Here is a 19,086-nt window from a genome sequence, read left to right as displayed (position 1 = left end):
CAACTGCTTTTTTTCACTTTATTAGAAGCTTAACAAACATAAATAATAAATTGTGTTGTTACATAGGGACTACTGAACAAACATTTAGAAGTATTGAAAATCTCAATGTGTTCATGTCATGAAAGTAGACCTGTAGGAAGTGTTGGGAGAGGCTGGTACTTTATTATCCCCAAGCAGAAATTTGTTTGGTGCTCACTGCATTACATAACTCACAATTAACACATGCATAATCACAAAAACCTTGAAGACCATGCACTGAAGTCGTCTATTAGTGATATTTAATATCTTGACTGTAGACAAATTAATTCTTAAACCCGTTTGAAATTAACCTGCTTGATGGAAACATTTCAAATTCAAGATTCAGAATGTGTGTTGTATCATTCAGAATCTTCTGTGCCTCCCTCAGCACTCAGTTTTCATACGAAGACTGGAGATGGAGATGTTCTTTTTTTGCCCATGATCTTCATAGCCATTACTGTACTGGTAGGTTACCATACATATATTTCATATCTATTGCATATTCCAGTGTAAAGTGTACTCTATATAGTTTGAATGGCTGAATTGACAGTTGATTTGTACTTGTACTGGCACCTAGTGGTGTGGGTGCGGTATCACGCCAAAGTAAGCCTTCCACTTATTGATGAAATGAAGTGGGTAGGGTTTTTTTCTTTCGCTTTTTGATATGCGATGCAAAGTTTTTACATCAGGAGGAGAGACATGTTGCTGTTCATGTACACACATGACATACATTCGTTGTTTATTATTATTTTTATATGTATGTATATGTGTGTGTGTGAATATAGGAACCGGATCAGGCGCCTCTGTTTCAATCTAATATTTAATTCAAAATGTAGTATAAACATAGTTTAGGAAAATCCAGAACTGAGTAGTTGTTTTTTAACTGAAGGAAACTTCATCTCCGATTAAAAATGAGTCTGGGCATGCTCATTAGAGTTATCTAAATCAAATAAGCAGCATAGTTTCAGCTCAGTGGTAAATATCAGCTGAACTCATATCTTGGCTTTGGCTATGTTTGAATGAGTGGGTGTTTGTTTATAAACTAGAGCAAATATTTGTATATATGATTCTGCTTTTGGATTTGTTGTTTCTGTGGTATGATAGGATTGGAACACACCTGTGTGTATGTTTTCCTCTTGTGCCCCATAGCTGAGGCTCATCTCCAGAAGGCCATATGGGTCCTGCTGAGCTTCAGCCTGTTCCTCCTGCAGCCTTTGGCCTGTTGGTCCACAGCAGCACAGCACGGCTCACCTCAACACACATTGCAGGGGCTGTCTGCCAGAACGCAATACAAACTAAAACCACACAGGCTCTGGTGTCCTTGAGTTTAAACATTCTGCTGCATTTGAAAGCATAATCATCCTGAAACCACTCACCTGCCTCTCGGTCCTGATGGACTTCTGTTAGGTGTTTTTCTATTATCGATGGAAGCCCGTTTCTGCTACATAAGAAAAAAAAAACGTGTGTAAGTCCTAATAATGGCATTAAAGGTATCAAAATTGACGAAAATGACAAAAAAGTTTAACATAGTTTAGTTCCAACCCTGCTCCAACACACATACCATGTAGTTTTCAAATAAGCCTTAATGACTTGATTAGCTGGATCAGGTGTGTTTAATTAGGGTTGCATCTAAACTGTGCAGGGCTGTGGCCCTCCAGGAACTGAGTTTGACAGCCCTGCATTAAAAGAAACCAAGAACAGAAGATTAGAAAATAGACCTTTCAACAAAATGAGGGGGAGGGGGGTTGCCGTGAAGAAAAGGTCCACCAGGAGTGGTTCCTGTCATGCACTTGGGTCATGTGGAGTGGGGTGGGGAACCAGAAACAATGAAGACAGTCATACACTGTGGCAAAACAAGGCCCAGATGTTTCCAATCAATTCCCTGTATGAGATAAGGTTTCATATGAAGCCAGAGAAACATACCTGATACGATTATAAAACACAGAGGACTCTCAGCCTCCCTCTCCTCTCCTCATCATTTTGACTTCACGGAGACTGTACGCTCTCTCTCGCCGTCCAGCGTGGAAAGACTGGACGAACAAAACATCTACGTGAGCCAAGTTCTAGTTCAGGGTGGGGGAGCATGCGCACACACACACACACACACACACACTAGGCCAGATGTGTATTTAGGGATGGGCAAATGCAAAGTTAGAATATGTGACTGGAAGAAAGACTTTTTATTACTCATTGTTCTTCAGTCTTGTTGGAGTCACTTTTAAAACCTCTGTGAGCATGCGCAGAGCAAGGCTGCTTTCTGAACGCATAGTTGAGTTTTCGTGAAAGATTCAGCTCATGGTCTTGTTGCACGAGTGGGCGAGGTCTCTCAGTTGCGCAGTTCATGGGAGTTTGGAGCTGTGATTTGCAGAGATCTAGTGTGAACTGGAGCGCTGCAGAGCTCCTCACAGTGGACAATCAATTACAATGCATAAAATGCCTCCACTGTACGCGCAATCCCGAGTAAGAGTCTCCGCCAACACTCTTCGGCGCTGGCGAAACACGCACTTTTAAAGGGAGATTACCATAACAGCAGAAAAGATGCCCTTCTGCAAGAGGACCATAGTCCCTAAAGATGTGTGCAAGAGCGGCGGCAAGAGTCGCGGTGCGATGCTCACGGATCTGGTGGATGTGTGCGGCTTGACTCTGTGCGCGGTGCTCCGGCAGCTGTCGGATTTCTCCCGTCAGTCGGTGAGCATCCTGGAGGAGCTGGAGGGCGAGCTCGCCTCCATCTGCTACCGCTCCGGAGCGCTGGAGAATAAACTTATCAGCCTGCAGAAACACATCTCAGCACTGGCCACCAAACCGCCGGCCAAAAGTAGGAACTTTTTTTTTAGCACTTTACACCCTCTTGCTGGCTTATAGATGTGTGTGGATGACTTGTTTACTCACTTAGCTAATTGTCAAGCTCAAGGTCTTCTTTACTGATGTTTACATTCACCAAACAACATCGCGCGCATTTTGTAAACTATGTAAACGAAACATCACTTGACTTTCGTTCTTGGGCTGCTGGGCATATTTTGAGAACAATAACGTCTTTATTAATTCTATAGCCTACATCTTGTGTTCGGTCTCTAAATGTAGCTGTTTCTATTCTCGCTGTAATGTAAATTTGTATATGTAGAGATGGAGGGCTGATGGCCCTGTTGGAAAGAAGCAACAAATGTCCTTTTGTTCACCGCATGAACCTAGTTTTTAGTTCAAAAAGAATAAACCAAAGTCCCCAAATAATAACAACAACCCTTTATCAAGAATTTTACCATAATAAATGGTGGTTTGTTTCTTATACCGCAGTTACTACAGGTATTGTTTGTCCTAGGAATCATAGGGGTCAAATTTGACCCACACTGAAAAGTATTTAACAGGTCAACAGGTGTGTTTTTATTTGGTGCCAAAGAATATGATATGATATATAATATGACAGAGAAAAAATGTTTTTAATATTGATGAAGTAACACAGTTTGACAAATAAGAAATGTTAAAGAATTTTGGAATACAATTTCTGCAAAAGGTGTCAGGTTTCCTGGTTAATCACATAGCATTTCATAATGGCTCACATAACTTCTATATTATTCTAATATTAGTTAATAAACATTGTATACAGAGTTGCAGCCTTATGTGCTTTTTTATTAAATAACCTCCAGAAAAAGAAAAAAAACTCCTTTACTCATGGCAGTTTGTTGCAGTACTGCAGGTGTTTAGGAAAGTGCTGTAGGCACTTTTTTAATTTTTTCTCTTTTTTATTACTGCTCCATTGTATCCCAACATAAAGAACAATGTCATAATGTGTCACCTTATAAATAAAATATAAAATATTTTTGGGTAAAATTTAATCCATTCTTCGAATGCATGTTGATTTTGACCTCTAAAGACCACTGTCAAAATAATAAATTTTATTAAACATTTTTAATTGCTTTTGTGTTGTGTAGTCTTTTTGCCATTTTGTTTAATTTATTTTTATGACCATTACCAGGTTTGTAGTACTAACAATAACTGTTGTAACTATGGCGTTTGGGAAACTATGGTTATCATGATAAATTTATGTAAGAGAACAGAATCAGCTCTAGTATCTTTTTGTAGATTCGTTTGTGACATGTGTTGTCAGTTTTTACTATTATTACTACTAGTGTATCTAGGCTGCATTGGAGAGGGAGAAAGATGATGTAAAATTGCTATCGTATGTCACTGCCACAAACGTATAGTGAACAAACAAGAAATGATCTTGTTTAAACCGAAGAAATCAGTGTCAGTAGAAGTCATTGGACAGCTATTCAAGTATTAGGATAGTGACCAACACTTTCACTTCTTAATGAACAGTAAACAAATGCATTGTCCATGCCACAAACACATTACATTCACACTTGGCTTTGTGTTTAACTTTCACATTATAATCTGTTGTTTTTAAATCTTTCCCATTTGCATTTGAGACGCATTTGGCATCCACTCCTCCTGACACCTCCCACACTGCTCTGTGCACTGAAACTAGATAAACCTTGCCAACTTTCACCATCTGAAGATGTGCAGAATATTTCCTCCATCCATTTCCTTTGTCTTATCAGGGAAAGCCTCTCTTATTGTTTAGCTTAACCCTGAGCCCGGCACGTTTGGCAGAGTGCTGCAGTGCTTCTTTTCCTCTGTCCTTATCATTTTACAGTGGCAGACCACAATAGAAACAAAGCGTGGAGATTATCCTCTAAGTTCAGGAGGAGATCACTGGTACTGTATTTGTTTAATCCTGTAATTGTGAAGCATTAGTAGCTTGAACTTCCACCATGCTTTGACATGTGGAAGATAAATGATGTGGATCTCTGTATGCAGTGGATTCTTCGGCTGGGAACTCCTCTCCACTGTGGTGTGGGGACTGAGGTCAGGTCCCTCTGGAGACTGTTTGATGGGGACAGGAGGTGAAGGAGCAGACTGGAGGCTTGTTTTTACAGGGACTGAAGCAGGACCAGTTTTGCAATTGAATTAAAACTGATAGTTGATTCAGCTCTTCCTGAATGTCAGTCAACTCCAGTGATTGCTGCCTCATTCCTCAGGCATTCACGTGAAAGTCACAAGACCATGTGGAGGTATGTGTGTATTTAGGCTGAAGACAGAAGGATCAAGTGGGTTATTTAAGAAGTTTTGATCCTTAAACCTTTTCTCGCTCTTTTTTTTGTAGTTAAATTTTAGGGCTTTTTTGCCTTAATTTGATAGGACAGTTGAAGAGAGATTGGGATTGGGAAAGGATCATGAGCCGGGAGTCCTGGCCCTCAAACTTGAGTTGCCCGGAGGCTATTGCTCCAGCTCTTAAAGCTTTTTTTTCTCTCTCCTACATTGTGATGTAGATACACTTTACATTTTTTTTCCCCTCCTGTTTTTACATTTTAATTACCTTTGCCATCATCTAACTTTTACTTAAATCTTAAAAAACACTAATAATTTAAAAACACTGTCAAATGTATTCTTAAAGAAATAAATTTAATTTCTCAGTATTTAGATTTTTTTGCACCCTCAGATTCCAGATTTTCAAATAGTTGTATCTCGGCCAAATATTGTACTATCCTAACAAAAGCTTATTTATTCAGCTTTCAGATGATGTATAAATCTCAATTTCGAAAAATTGACCCTTATGACTGTTTTTGTGGTCCAGGGTCACAAATAATGAATGTACGTTTTCATACTGTACTTTATCTACCTTACTTTGCAATACAGAAGTAAGCTATTTTCTGTAAATGTGTGAGACTTTTGATTTATTGGCCAATCTTTATTAACAGTAAAATCATTTGTGTTCCAAACTAGTGTGTTTATTATTCTGATAATAAATTAAAATAATATGATAGCAAATATCAGTTTGCAATATCAAGCAGCATAACTGTTTTGTACAGCTAAAATAACTGGAAACGGCAGAAAAAGCACCCACTGTCACATTAAAAATAAGTTGCATTTAAAGTGATTGATTTTAGTGATTTTTTTTTTTTAAATTTATTTACAAAAAAATAGTATAGGATTTTAATATACTAAATATGGTTATCGGCCATACCACAAGTGCTCAGCATATGTAAGTTGATACTGTATCATTGTTTGACATCAACTGCACTGTTCTTTCCAAGCAAAACCAATAAGCAAATCGGAAATTCTCAACATGTACTGTTAAATGAATAAACATGATTTATTCTGAGCTTTTTGAGTTTGTTTCCCTTGCTGAGTGTTTAATATATCTGTGAATTGTTATGTGCAAAGTGTCATGGATCTGGTGCAGATTATGGGTGTAAATCTTGCAGTGACTTTCATATTAATGTTTGAAGATTTATATAGAGATTATATCCCTGACTTTTAGTGGCAAACTGTGAAGAATGCTCTGAACTGAGTGAAGCCATTGCTTTTTTCAGTGTCTTTTATAGTCAGCAAGATTAACTGGAGTTTTAATAGAGTGTGTGAGAGAGCAAGAGCGGACCGATGGAATGAGTGAGACAGAAGATCAGAGAAATGGAAGGATGGAAGGAGTGAGCGAGTGGGCCAGAGTATTCAAGGACAGAGTGGCAAGTATATTCATCTGAATGGAGAAGAAACTTCAAATTGTCTTTTTGTTCCTTTAGCTCTTCTGGTCTAGGCTCCTGAGTTGCCATAGTAATGATCATATTGCTTTAAATGACTAAAAAACCCATGCAGACCTTTTCATTTCATAAACGTAACCGTAGTTACAAGAAGGTGTCACCTCTCACGCTGTATTATGACAAAAAAACAATGCAATATTCCCATCTCAAGTTGGATTATTTCTCACTTTGACCTTTTTACCAAAGATAAAACAACAAGCACAAAAGGAATCAATTAGTCTGAAATTAAATGCAACAGTCACGCAACAAGTCCAAGGGCTTCCACCTTCAGAAACTCTATTTCTTTCTACCTTTAATGTGCTTATTTTTGGGGCTAGCAGCTAAGAAGAGTTGACACATAAACTCTATAACATAGTGTGTCTGTCTGCCAGATGCCTGCAGACATATCTGGAGAGAAACTCAGTTCCAGCATGCTCTCTCAAGCCAGAGTTGTGCTGTGCAGACATTTTGTGTGTGTTTTTATGTTGAACATATGTAAGTCACTGCTCGCCTTTCCTGTCCTGGCGTCCCATCTCTAGACAGTTGTGCAACTCTGGGCAAGAAAGTGTTTGGCTCTGAGACTAGACCAAAGAGAGTGTGTGTGTGTAATACACTACAGTCCGTCCAACTCTTACTATGACAAAATAGTGTTGTAATGTAGCAGAGGTCGACATGCTTTTGGCCCCCAGACACACTGAAACATTACAAAAACAGATACACTTTTGCTTAAAGCAATAGTCCACCCAAAAATGAAAATTCGCTGGAAATATACTCACCCCTCAGGCTATCCAAGATGTAGATTAGTGTGTTTCTTCACCTGAACATTTGGAGAAATTTAGCATTACATCACTTGCTCACCAGTGATTCTTCTCCAGTGAATGGGTGCAGACAGAATGAGAAAGCGGTTATAATGAGTTCAAACAAAAGCGTAAAAATAAAAATCACAATAACCCACAGGTAACAACACTCATTCACTGCAAAGGATTCATTGGTGAGCAAGTGATGTAATGCTAAATTCCTCCAAATCTGAAAAAACAAACAAACTCATCTACATCTTGTATGGCCTGAGGGTGGGTCATTTCTCTTTTTTGGGTGAACTATTCCTTTAACTGGATTTTAAATGTAACTGTTTTAGTATATGTTACAAAATGCATACCCTTGTGAAAAAGAAGTGTGCTTAATTGTATTGAATGCACACTTGTAGTGTAATTCAAATCATAAAAAGATATTTCAAAAATGCAGATAATATAATGTTAAAATAAAAAGAAATATTAAAATAGAATGTAAGGCCACTTGAGTGTACTTAAAAAGATTACACTTTCATAATTAAATTATTTAACACACTTCAGCGCATTTTGTAATGTCAAATTTAAAGTATTACTTTGCAGTACATATTAAACCACGTTTTAATCTTTTATTGTGATTTAAAGAAGTTCACTAATTTTGATATGTTGACTTGCATAATAAAGCACATGTAAAGCACTTTAAATTTTAATTGTAACTGTGGTGTGTTTTTCATTACATTTAATATATTTTAAATAAAACTAAATTACAACTTCATCATTTTAATTACATCATTCACAATTACAATGTAATTGTACAAATATATTTAAATACATGACATACAAGTTTCAATAGGAATTACATTAGATTTTAGCTTACCATAAAAGTCAGTAATTTTCAACAGTACACTTTAACCATGTATTTCAAAGACAATAGAAGCAATTATGATATTACATATAAAGATATACTTGTTGTTGTTACATCTAGTTTTGTATTCATCTGCTAGGAGACTTATAGTTTGTTATTGCATTCGGTGGTATCACTGTTTCCTTTTGTTTCCTATGTTTTTAAGTATGTTTCTATTTGTTACTTTAGTTGCTAATTTGATTCAACCTGTCTTATTTAGGTTCTCGTTTAGTGTTGTGTATATATAGCCCTGAGGTTTAGTCTTGGTTGTCCAATCTTGTCTTTATATGTATCATTTTTGTACCCCAATGGTTTTTTTCCCCCTTGTGTTTCCTGAGTTGAGTTTTCTCGTTAATAAATGTTCTCCATGACCGCCCCTGACAGTATTAAGTCCTACTTAAGTATGTAAAAAAGTACTTTTAACTAATTGCATTTAATATAATATAAATGTAACATATAATATATTTCCTTTTATTGTAAATAACATGCAATTAAGTGTCCGACAACATTATTTAAAGTTATTCTTTAAAATATATATTATTTCCACAAGTACTCTTTTTAAAAGTACGTTTACTTCTTTGTCACAAGTGTACAAGTTTTAGCTGTGCATTTAGTCAAATTCTCCATATTTAAAATGTCTTTTTTTTCATTCTTGACATTAATATGTTTTGAAAAGAGGCTGGGAAATGTCAGGCGCGTTCACACACTATGTGAATCCCGTTATGTGTTTACTCTGTCTTTTTTAAGATTCCTATCGAAAGAGAGAGAGAGAGAGAGGAACTACATTTCCTCTGGGCCCTGACAAACACACACACACACACACACACACACACACACACACACAAACAGATCCCACAGACTTAGACCAGCCACTGACGTTTGAAAAGTGTTTGTATGAAGTTTAGCAGCTGTGTACCATTGCATCATACTGTAATGTGTTTCATCATCTCCCTCCTCGTCTTTTAGCATGATTAAACCCTAACTATTGTGAACAGCTGTGCAAAAGCAGCTGTTTATGTGAAGGTAGCTGGAGATGCACCAGAAATATCCATACTATCTCAAAAACCATCCACAAACAGACTGAAACTATTATCCGCTTGTTACCATGGCAACCAGACAACAGGTCTTCTTGTATGAGTACTGAGCATTAGCTTGGACTGAAGTGACCTCATGTTACCTCAAAGGGGGAATAATTCTGGGTCATGTGACCTGTGATAGTTCCATGTAGCAGCTGCCATAACTATGGAGACATTTCATACTGGGGCCTGATTGCTGGAATATGGCAGAATCTTTCCAAGCAATGCTGCTTTACATGTTGTGCACTTTAAGTCTCAGTCTCTGTTCATGGTCTGAGCACCAGGCAGCCAAAGAAAACAAAATCCCTCTGTTTATATTGTATGGACTTCAGCTGACCCACCACTCACAACCGTAAGATAATAAGAATGAATAAACAGAGCAGCACTCGAAATGTTACAGTGCCTTTAAATACACCAACTCTAGTTTGTCTGCATCTTCACCTGATGCTGGTACTGTAGTGTTTTATCAGCACACAATTACTTAGCAATGAAAGAATCGATATTTAGTTGGAGAATGGCTCCTTGTCAAGATCAACAAATGGCCTGAGTCTAGCAGTGTTGTAATAGGTGAGAAATGATTTCCAGATGGTGGGGAGCAAGGGAAGTGGCTTATAGCAGAGGGAAACATGGAATTGGAGAAAAGGCACAAAATTAAGAGAAAAGTTGTAGGATCTGTGTTTATTCAAGAGTTTGTTTTACACCGATTACAGCTGTACTGTACACAGCTGTAAACCCTAACAAGTTTAATAAAATGCTCTGAGAATTTAAGTAAATTCATTGTCTTATGGTAGCTTACAGTGGTAATTGAGGTTGTCATTGTGGTAATGAGTGGAGTCTGCGGTTAGGTCAGAAACAAGGCTGTTAGTAGATGAAAGGTGTTATGTAAGTTAGTAAGCAAAACTAGTAATGTGTGGTGTCGCAAGAAATCAAGCCCTCTTTCAAAATTGGCTCTCTGTTTGAACCCCAAGCGCTCTCATTGAACTTTTAATGGGTGCCGTCTTTAGTGACTGATCACAATTCCTCCAAAATCATGTAATGATATGGTGTATGTTATAATGACCATTAATGTCTTTTAGTTAGCTTATGTACTAGTGTAGCATACAAATACATGATGGTTTATCAAGTGAAATAATTCATATTGTCCATTTGTTTTATTATGCACTATATATTTTTAATTAATGTTTGTGTTTACTTAGTATAACTCTTAAATGATAGATGATGGAAACATGATTCAGAGGGAGTGGTTCTTTTGAAGTGGTTCTTTTCAGTGAAATGCCCATTTGGTTTGTCAAACCAGACTGAATCAGTTCAAACAGGTCTCTAGTAAAAACTTAATCTCAGTCATCTAGTTTTACAGATATATTTGACAATCGGTCTCAAAATCTAATTCTAGAACTTGTGATATGTGCTTTGCAATGAAACACTCCGACCAGTTAAAAGATTTGTGAACTAGCGGGTCTCTAGGTTATAGTACACTGACTTTATGATCTATTCACAGCAGTTTTAGATTTGAAATGAATATGACTGCTTCACTAATAGTAACACTAATCACCATATGTTAAATGAAACTATTTACAATGCCAGCAGTGAGTGTAAATAAACTCCAACTGGGTTCACTGATTTTATCATAATTTGAGCCAATGTTTTATTTGAGCACCATGCTTTAGATAACATGTAGCCTACATCCCAGTGAGCAGGATTCAGGCTCAAACGAGTTTGACCAGTTAAAAAATAGGAAGTGAAAGGAAACAGCTGTCTTAAAACTTTGTTCAGCTCACAACAATATGTATTTTTGAACCACATGCACTACTTGTCTTCAATTAGTGATGAAAACTAATTGTGAATATGCGATTGGATTGTTTAAAATACATAGATTATCAGGTTTAATGCTGTTCAGTGCAAGTTAATTAGACTTTTTATTGTACAATTAAGCCTGGGTTAAACATTGTTTCTCACATTGTTTCTATCTTGAAAGTGGAATTGCACTTCTTTCGACCCCTAAGCATGAACTTTTGGATTAGTGTTAGAACCGCTTTGAAGCCAAAAGTGTACAATGACCTATAACAATTTCAATTATAAAAGCCCATAATTGTATGCAAATATAGTCTTATAGTCTTCTTAGTTTTGTCTTCTTGGGAATTATTCCTAATATCTCAACAGACAGTACCAGTGCTGAGGCCCACAGTGAGTTTTAATTCTGGTGCCATAATGAGGACCGTATGAACGCACTCTGTGCAGTGCTACAGGCCTCGGGCTCCACCCAGTCCACACACACACCTGCCTGTTCATAATGTGAATACACACAAATATGTGTGAACATTTCAAGGAATATGTCTTTTTAATTATACAGTCATCACAGCATGACAGTAGCCGAGCCATCTGATTAATGCATCAAAAATACGCTACATGGTGAGTGCAATGATTTTGTTTAGTGGTTGTTATTCCACATCTTTAGCCAAATCACCAAACCCACATTCCTCTAGTGGGTCCAGCATGTTTCTTGTAAACGGGTTCCACTGGCCACTAATTTCCAGTCTTTGGAGTGCTTCCGACCACAACACAAACACGGGGAAACAGATGCGGATGCCATCACATCACTCAAGGTGTCAAATTCTGCTGCGGATGTAGAGTGAAACACCATGAAGTGTATGACATTTGACGTTACTGCCAGTGTAGCAATAAATTCAGGTGACAGGCTGTGCCTCACTATAAAATATATGATTTTATATTTCTTAATGTGTTACTGATCTAAACTTCTGGAGGGGTAAACCAGCTTTGATTTGTTATAGTGTGCAGAAATAGAGTGCTGCAGGGATGACATATATTTATAGCCCAACCTAACAGAAGTTAGGTTCCCTCAACATCCATTGGATTATTGTAGAAAAAAAGCTCTGCGACCAACAAAAGTCTATGATTCTTGTTATGTGTTTGATGTTTTGTTCATTAAGATAATCTTCGCAAATTCGCAAAAAAAAAACAAACAAAAAACAAATTTTATTAAGCCTAAATACATGAGTCAGAAATAAAAATCTAAACTTTAGGCTATGAACAAACTACAGCACAGTTGCATAATTTCAACATCACCACTAACAAACCTTCTACAGATCATTGAACGTTTTTAAATCTACAAGTTTGAGTAGAATAGTTTGCAAGAGCAGGAGTATAAACACAACAAGGGTGTAAAAGCAGACAAGTGTGTAGGTGAGTTTACTTTGCGATGACTTTTAATGTAAATTTCTGTAGTTCCATGTTGCCACTTGCTAGCAGGCACCTGTTTTAAGACACATCAATGCTTAAAAAAATCACACGTGGGGTTTTACTGATGTATTTTATTTTGTAAGAAACATTGTCAAAATATCTTAGGGTTGTGTTAACCACAGACATTATTTCAGACATTTAACCAAAAACCCATTCAAAAAACCATTGACTTCAAAACAATGGAACCACAGGAGCAAAAATGCTAGCTCAATTCTGGGTTTTCCTGCAGCACTTTTTACCTGTTGATCTACTGCTGATGTTTAATTAGTGGGTTGTAATTGTGCTTTTTCTAGGTGTCTGACTTTGGACACGTGATGATTCATGTTTCTTCACATGCAGTAGATGATACAGATCAGTGATTCTCAGCTGATGGGTTGCAATGAAAAATGGGTCACAGGTCTGTGTTTGTAGAGTTAGACAATGCAGCAAAACAATGTGGAAATAGGAAAGTGGAAATAATAAAATGCAACTTACCATATAATCATGCATAATTAGCATAACATATCAATAGATGTTTAAAATGGGGGCGATAATAAGCCTATATTTTATTGTTGTCAATGTCAAAACTGTGTGTGCAATCAAACTCCACAGATTTAATCAGAATTTTTCTGTCACTTGGAAGAAAGAGACGAATTAGGTAGTAGCTGAAATATTGCCAGCATGGACAGATTGCATGATATTGTATCCTTACAAAAAACAAAACAAAAAAAAACGACCTAATTTTTGGCACTGTATTGCATCACCAATGTGAAATCTTTCCTGGAAAAAAAACCCGTTGAGAACCACTAATATAGACGCTGTAGATCCATCAGTACGTGATGTGAGGACAGCAGGTGTTTCATACCGGTGATACAGTGTGAATGTGCTGGTTGCTATAATTTTCAACAGTGTTGCCTTGTTTGTGCGAGCGTGTGTGTGTGTAAGCTGTGATTTGAGGCTGACGCTGCAGTAAGGATGGAAAGACACAGAACTGATGAGAGAGAGCGAGAGGGAGAAAGTGTGAAAGGAAAAGCAGCTGCATCCTCTCGTCCTGACTCTCTGTGAACTCCTGTGTTAGGTGTGTGTGTGTGCGTCTGTGTGCTCAGAGTTTGATGCTGTCCACGAGGGAAAACGCACATTCCTGACTTGTCATTTATTCAGCACAGGGTGTGTGTGTTATCGGACGGTACAGGGATGCGTTGGAGGAGGCGGAGGTCTCCGGGACAGGGCAGGCAGGGGGAAACGAGGGGATCGGAGGCAGCGTTCACCATGCCCTTCTTCAGAGGTAATGGAGCTTTACTGTACTCATCTTTGCGCTGCTCCTAACACTTTTAGGTGAAGGTGTGTGCTCTTTGTAGAGACTGTGCATGATTTGTAATATTCAGTGTGTTTATATGTCTTGTAGTTTATAGTGCTGTGTACTGATGTGCTGCAGTTTTAGGTATTCACTGGTCACTCATTCATCATGCGCTCTATTCCATCACACACACTGATCGCACACTTGCTTAGTTTGCTTACAGACACGCACAGTTTACTCTTCTGCAAACTCATCAGCTGTAAAAAAAAGTTTAAGTATAAGGAATTACATAAAATAAGGTAATTACATTACATTTTTACATAAAATTATATTTGAATCATAAAATTATATTATAATATATTATAATTTAAAGATGATTTAATATTATATATTTATTAGATTAAATAATAATAATAACATTCTTAATAAAGAATTATTTTATTGTTGTTAAAGAAAAAGAAAAAAAAAAAAAAAAAAAAAAAAATATATATATTTATTCATATTCCCTGGGATGTTAATAATATTAATACATTTTTCATTTGTTGATATAGCCATTTATACAATTCTTGGGAGTTTGCACAGATTGAAAAAGGAGTCAGTGATGCATTATACAGTAAGGCCAGTAAATGTTAACACTTTTAATTGTGTGTGTTATCAAATGTGGAATGGTGGTGATTTTCTGGCGTCTTTTCTCCATCTCTTACATGAGTACTGGTATGTTGGTCTTATGACTGCAGTATCACTCTACTGTTTATCAACTAGCCAGACCTCAGATTTCTGCTCACTGACTCAACATCTGCAATTCTTTTCATACTTGCTTTGTGGGCTAAAACAGATAGAAAGTAGCAGAATAAAGCCGAGCATTGAGCTGTAGTCTCTGGGCATGGGGCACAGAGACCTTCAGCTCCAATCATCATATGACACTATCAGATGGGAGCGACTCTTACCTCATTGCAGCCAAACCAAATATTTAGTTTTTCATGTGTGCACTCAGTAGTGGACTGAAGGTTTCACACTGGTATTCATCTATGGTGTGTTTAATCCATTTACCTGTGAGTATATTTGTTTGTTTGTGGTTTCTGTAGTTTAAGCCTTAATAGGAGGCCTGAGAAAAATGTGTTTGTGTTTTTAGGTACTGAGAGACGATTTTGGCTTTCTGGGTGAGATTATTGCAGTTCGTTTGATCCATGTTTCATGAAACGGGTTTCTCAAAGTCTTCTGATTCTGGTCCAGGCAATGGGTCCAAAATGTTGAGGAGCTGAGATGCTCTTTTATTCTTTCAGTTTGTGTTGCTGGATGAGATTAAAAGAGATCTTTCACGACTGGTTATTGCTGTATTGTTTCATTATTAACGCAAAACGGATGGTTTCATAATTGGTGGTTTAGAGACCCTTTTTATACATTGATTGGATGTTTTTTTTAATAAAAAATTAGTGGACAGGTTTCATTTGAAGTTATAGGTTATTTACCTATTATGAGTCTTTATATCTACTGTAATGTGGATTCTTGATCATGTAACCACAAATGGCTCACTACTGCCTTTTTATTGCTTATATGACTACCCACGGACCGCAATAGAGAGTAAACAGATGTACACTACTGTTCAAAAGTCAAAGAATCCTGAAAAAAGTATCATGATTACCACGAAAATATTATGTTTTCAACATTGATGATAATATAAAATGTTTCTTGAGCACCAAATCAGCATTTTAGAATGATTTCTGGAGGATCATGTGGCAACTGAAGACTGGAGTAATGGCTACTGAAAAGTCAGCTTTGCCATCACAGTAATAAATTACATTTTAAAGTGAATTAAAATAGAAAAGTTATTTTAAATAGATTTCTTTAATAGTACTGACTTGACTGTATGTTGTTTAATAAAATAAATGCAGCCTTTGTGAGCAAAAGAGACTTCTTTCAAAAACATAAAAAATCCTTACTGACACCAAACGTTTGAACAGTAGTGTACGTTAATACAGTAACTATTTGAATAAACATCACTGTGCATTTCTGTTATATAAGTAGACAAACTACCTTTAACTGACAGATTTTGGCTTCACTGAGTTTTGCAGGGAAAGTAGTCTGGGAGCATTTCTTTACTCAGTTTAAGTCTTTATAAACACTGAGGACTGGCCAGATCTGTGGTAATGCTTTGAAAGGATTTTACAGAGAATAACAGTGTTTTCAATCTCAAAATGTTTCTGGTAGTATTTAAATTAGGGAAGTAACCGGGGATGGTTTGGCATTAGATTAAATATGTGGTCTAGGAATTGCGGTTGTTCAACTTCTTGAATTCCTCATGTTGTGCTGAGGTAACATATAAGTTGCATTTGTCTTTTTTTTTGCCCTCCTGACTAATGCCATTAGCTCATATTTGGCAGATGCAACTCAGCGCTAACCCCAGCGTTTGTTGTTGTCGCTGTTGTTTATTTTTAGAGGAAACCGCTGAGAGTGTTCTGCCACCTTAGTGCCATGCTACGACATTCACGGGCATGCTGGGATAGCTAAATCCCCAGGCCTGCTGACAAGTCTCAATAGTATGTGCCCATTGTGGGTCTTACAGCAGATTTGTGGATTGTGTTATTGTGATTAATATTTAGATAAGAAAGCATCCTAACAGGAAGGCAGATCTGAAAACACATCTACAGAGAGTCTGAATCATCTGCTTTGTTGAAAGTTTGGTCGTTCGCTCTCAGCCAATCATCTCCATGGAAACAGACAGAATGACTTTCAGAAAGTCGGTAGGATGGTAGCCTGATGTGAAATCACCTGGTGTGAAAAAGTAGTTGTAATCACATTACATGCACAATGTCTCCATGCTGTCTAATTACATTGGCGACTGTCATGAGCCAAGCTGTGAACTGATGCTCAACATTCAAGCTTGTAATAACATCATCTTGCACTTTAAAGCACTTTAAGCTCTGCCACTCTTCCGTTTCCCTCCGTTCGCAATGATGTAATCCTCTCCATTTTGTTCGCGTTTGTTTTACATTCCTCAGTGAGTTGGGACTGATCACGTGTCTGGTTGGAGAAGTGTGCAGATGGCATGTTTATGTATTACTGTATTATAGTGCTGATGTGGAAACGCCTCTTTAACTTCCACTTGAGTTTCTCAAATTTGGGGGGATGGGAGTGACTGCATAGAGCGAGACGCAAGAAATGCTGCTGACGACCTGGCCCCACTTTCCAAGCAGGAAATGAGCACCGTGTGGATTGTGTAAATGTGAGCGTGCATACGTGTGTCTTTTTGCACGTGTGTTTGTGAGGCTCCAGGGCGCAAGAGATGGGCGTCCCCCGACGGCTTGTAATGCTCAGCAGATGTTTTCCACTTTCCATGTTCATATTAATCCAGTCATGTGGACAACAAAGAAACAACCTTTTCCAATACAGCTCTCTCTTTTCCAGCACAAATCAACCCATTTCTCCATTCTCACAGCACTGATAGTTATCTCAACTAGGCGGCCCTTCCAGAGCAATAGCACTCTCTCCATATTTCTCTCACACCCTCTTTCTTCCCTCCGTGCCTGCACTCCATTGTTCCATTTTCTCAAATATAAGCCTGTTCCAGATATCAAATTGTTCTTGAAATTTACATATTTTAACCCCTTTAGATCAAGTGAAGTCCTCACTATCAATATGGTCTGCAGTGAGTTGTGGGTATTTCTTCTTTATAACAAGTCAGTCAGGTTTCTTCACTGTTTGTTTTGTTTACATTCTCTAAGAGGCTTGGCGTAAGGGGCACCGAATGACTTTTTTCCATTAAACCCTTTTCATTAAATACTATTCAAAGATCAGTTTTGTTTATTTTGGGAGATTTTCAGGGTTACGAGGAGAGAGTTGACCACCCAGACCAGTGCTGGGAGACTATGGAAAAGTTTTTGGACAATTTTGGACACATGTCATTGTCTTAACACCGTTCATTCTTTAAAATGTTTTTGTCTTTGTGAGGGAATGAATGTTTTTTACCTCACTACATGCCTTTCATTCCGCTCGTCCTTTGAGTCTGAATGTTCGTGTTGGCTGCTTGTCCTGGCACACGCAGTCTCATCTTGGATGCTGCAGGCCCACATTAGGAGCTTTTCCCTGACCGCACACACCTCCCAATGGTGCAGTGAGGCCACGGCCCTATTCTCTTTTGCAGGTTAACCCAACTCAGCTTCTTATACCACTGAAAATATCTTTTCACTGCTTCAGGGTAACAATGGCATCACTCAGTGAGTCAGTACATATTGATAAAGAACTGTGAAACGTTTATTCACTCTTCTTTTTAGGTGATTATTTCTTCAGTCTGGAACTGCAGAAAAATTACATCATGACTATATGCACACATCACATACAAACACACACTACCATTTAAGAGTTTGAGATTGGTAGAATTTGTTGTTTTTGTCTCTTTTACTCATCAAGGATGCCTATATATATATATATATATATTACTGACCTCAAACATTTGACTGGTAATGATGTGCAGAGAGCAGAAAGTTATGACAACTATCAGCAGGGGCTACTCAGACCCGTTGGAACCCTGGCCCCTTTATAGAAGATGGTTGTTAGAGCTCATGGTAGACTAGACAAAGAAGGTACAAGTTAAGACATTGCAGATCATTTGTTTAAAGTTACACAGGCTCTGGAGTGTTGTGTTATTTGTGTTGCTCTTGCATGTGTGCAGTGTCACTGTCTCAATTATATCCTTATTGTGGAATTTCTGACTCACTCACACACACACCAATCAGTGTCAGATTTAATGGTGGTAGAGTGAGCAGAGGCGCGGGCTTGAGAACGGTGCGGCCGGCGATTTCGACGAAAGCGTGTCCGGAAGGACATGTGACGACTCCGGGAAAAATTGAAATCGCATCATATGACCTCTTTAATCAAAAATACAGTAAAAACAGTACAATTTTAAAAATATAATTACAATTTAAAATAACTTTTTTTATTTTAATATTTAAATTTTTAATTTATTCAGCAAAGCTGAATTTTCAGCAGCCATTACTTCAGTTTTCAGTGTCACATGATTATTCAGAAATAATTCTAATATGTTGATTTGGTGCTCAAGAAACATCTCTTATTTTTTATCAATGTTTAAAACAGTTGGGCTAATTAATTTTTTGCGGAAACTGTGACATGTTTTTTCCAGACATTTGATAAATGTCTTCAATATCACTTTTGATAAATTTGATGCATCCTTGCTGGG

The 19,086-nt window shown here is 37.5% G+C and overlaps 1 protein-coding gene across 4 annotated transcripts in view; it reads left to right on the top strand.

The window, feature by feature from the left end:
• The first annotated feature begins 1,913 nt into the window (after positions 1-1,913).
• Positions 1,914-19,086, top strand: part of LOC107711570 (NHS-like protein 2) — a 95,266-nt gene continuing 78,093 nt past the window's right edge. For 2 of the 4 annotated variants that reach the window (XM_016516563.1, XM_016516562.1), the window contains exon 1: positions 1,914-2,833. In XM_016516563.1, the coding sequence (XP_016372049.1) occupies positions 2,557-2,833 (277 nt within the window). In that variant the 5' untranslated portion in view covers positions 1,914-2,556. Of the gene's footprint in view, positions 2,834-13,515; positions 13,881-19,086 lie in introns of those variants that run through there. The other 2 variants (XM_016516565.1, XM_016516564.1) reach the window with 2 other exon arrangements.

The sequence above is a fragment of the Sinocyclocheilus rhinocerous genome, unplaced genomic scaffold (genome assembly GCF_001515625.1).
Source record: "Sinocyclocheilus rhinocerous isolate Xijiao unplaced genomic scaffold, SAMN03320098_v1.1 scaffold837, whole genome shotgun sequence".
Lineage (NCBI taxonomy): Eukaryota > Metazoa > Chordata > Actinopteri > Cypriniformes > Cyprinidae > Sinocyclocheilus > Sinocyclocheilus rhinocerous.
The sequence above is the reverse complement of the archived record's forward strand: the minus strand, read 5'-3'. Positions and strand labels throughout refer to the sequence as shown.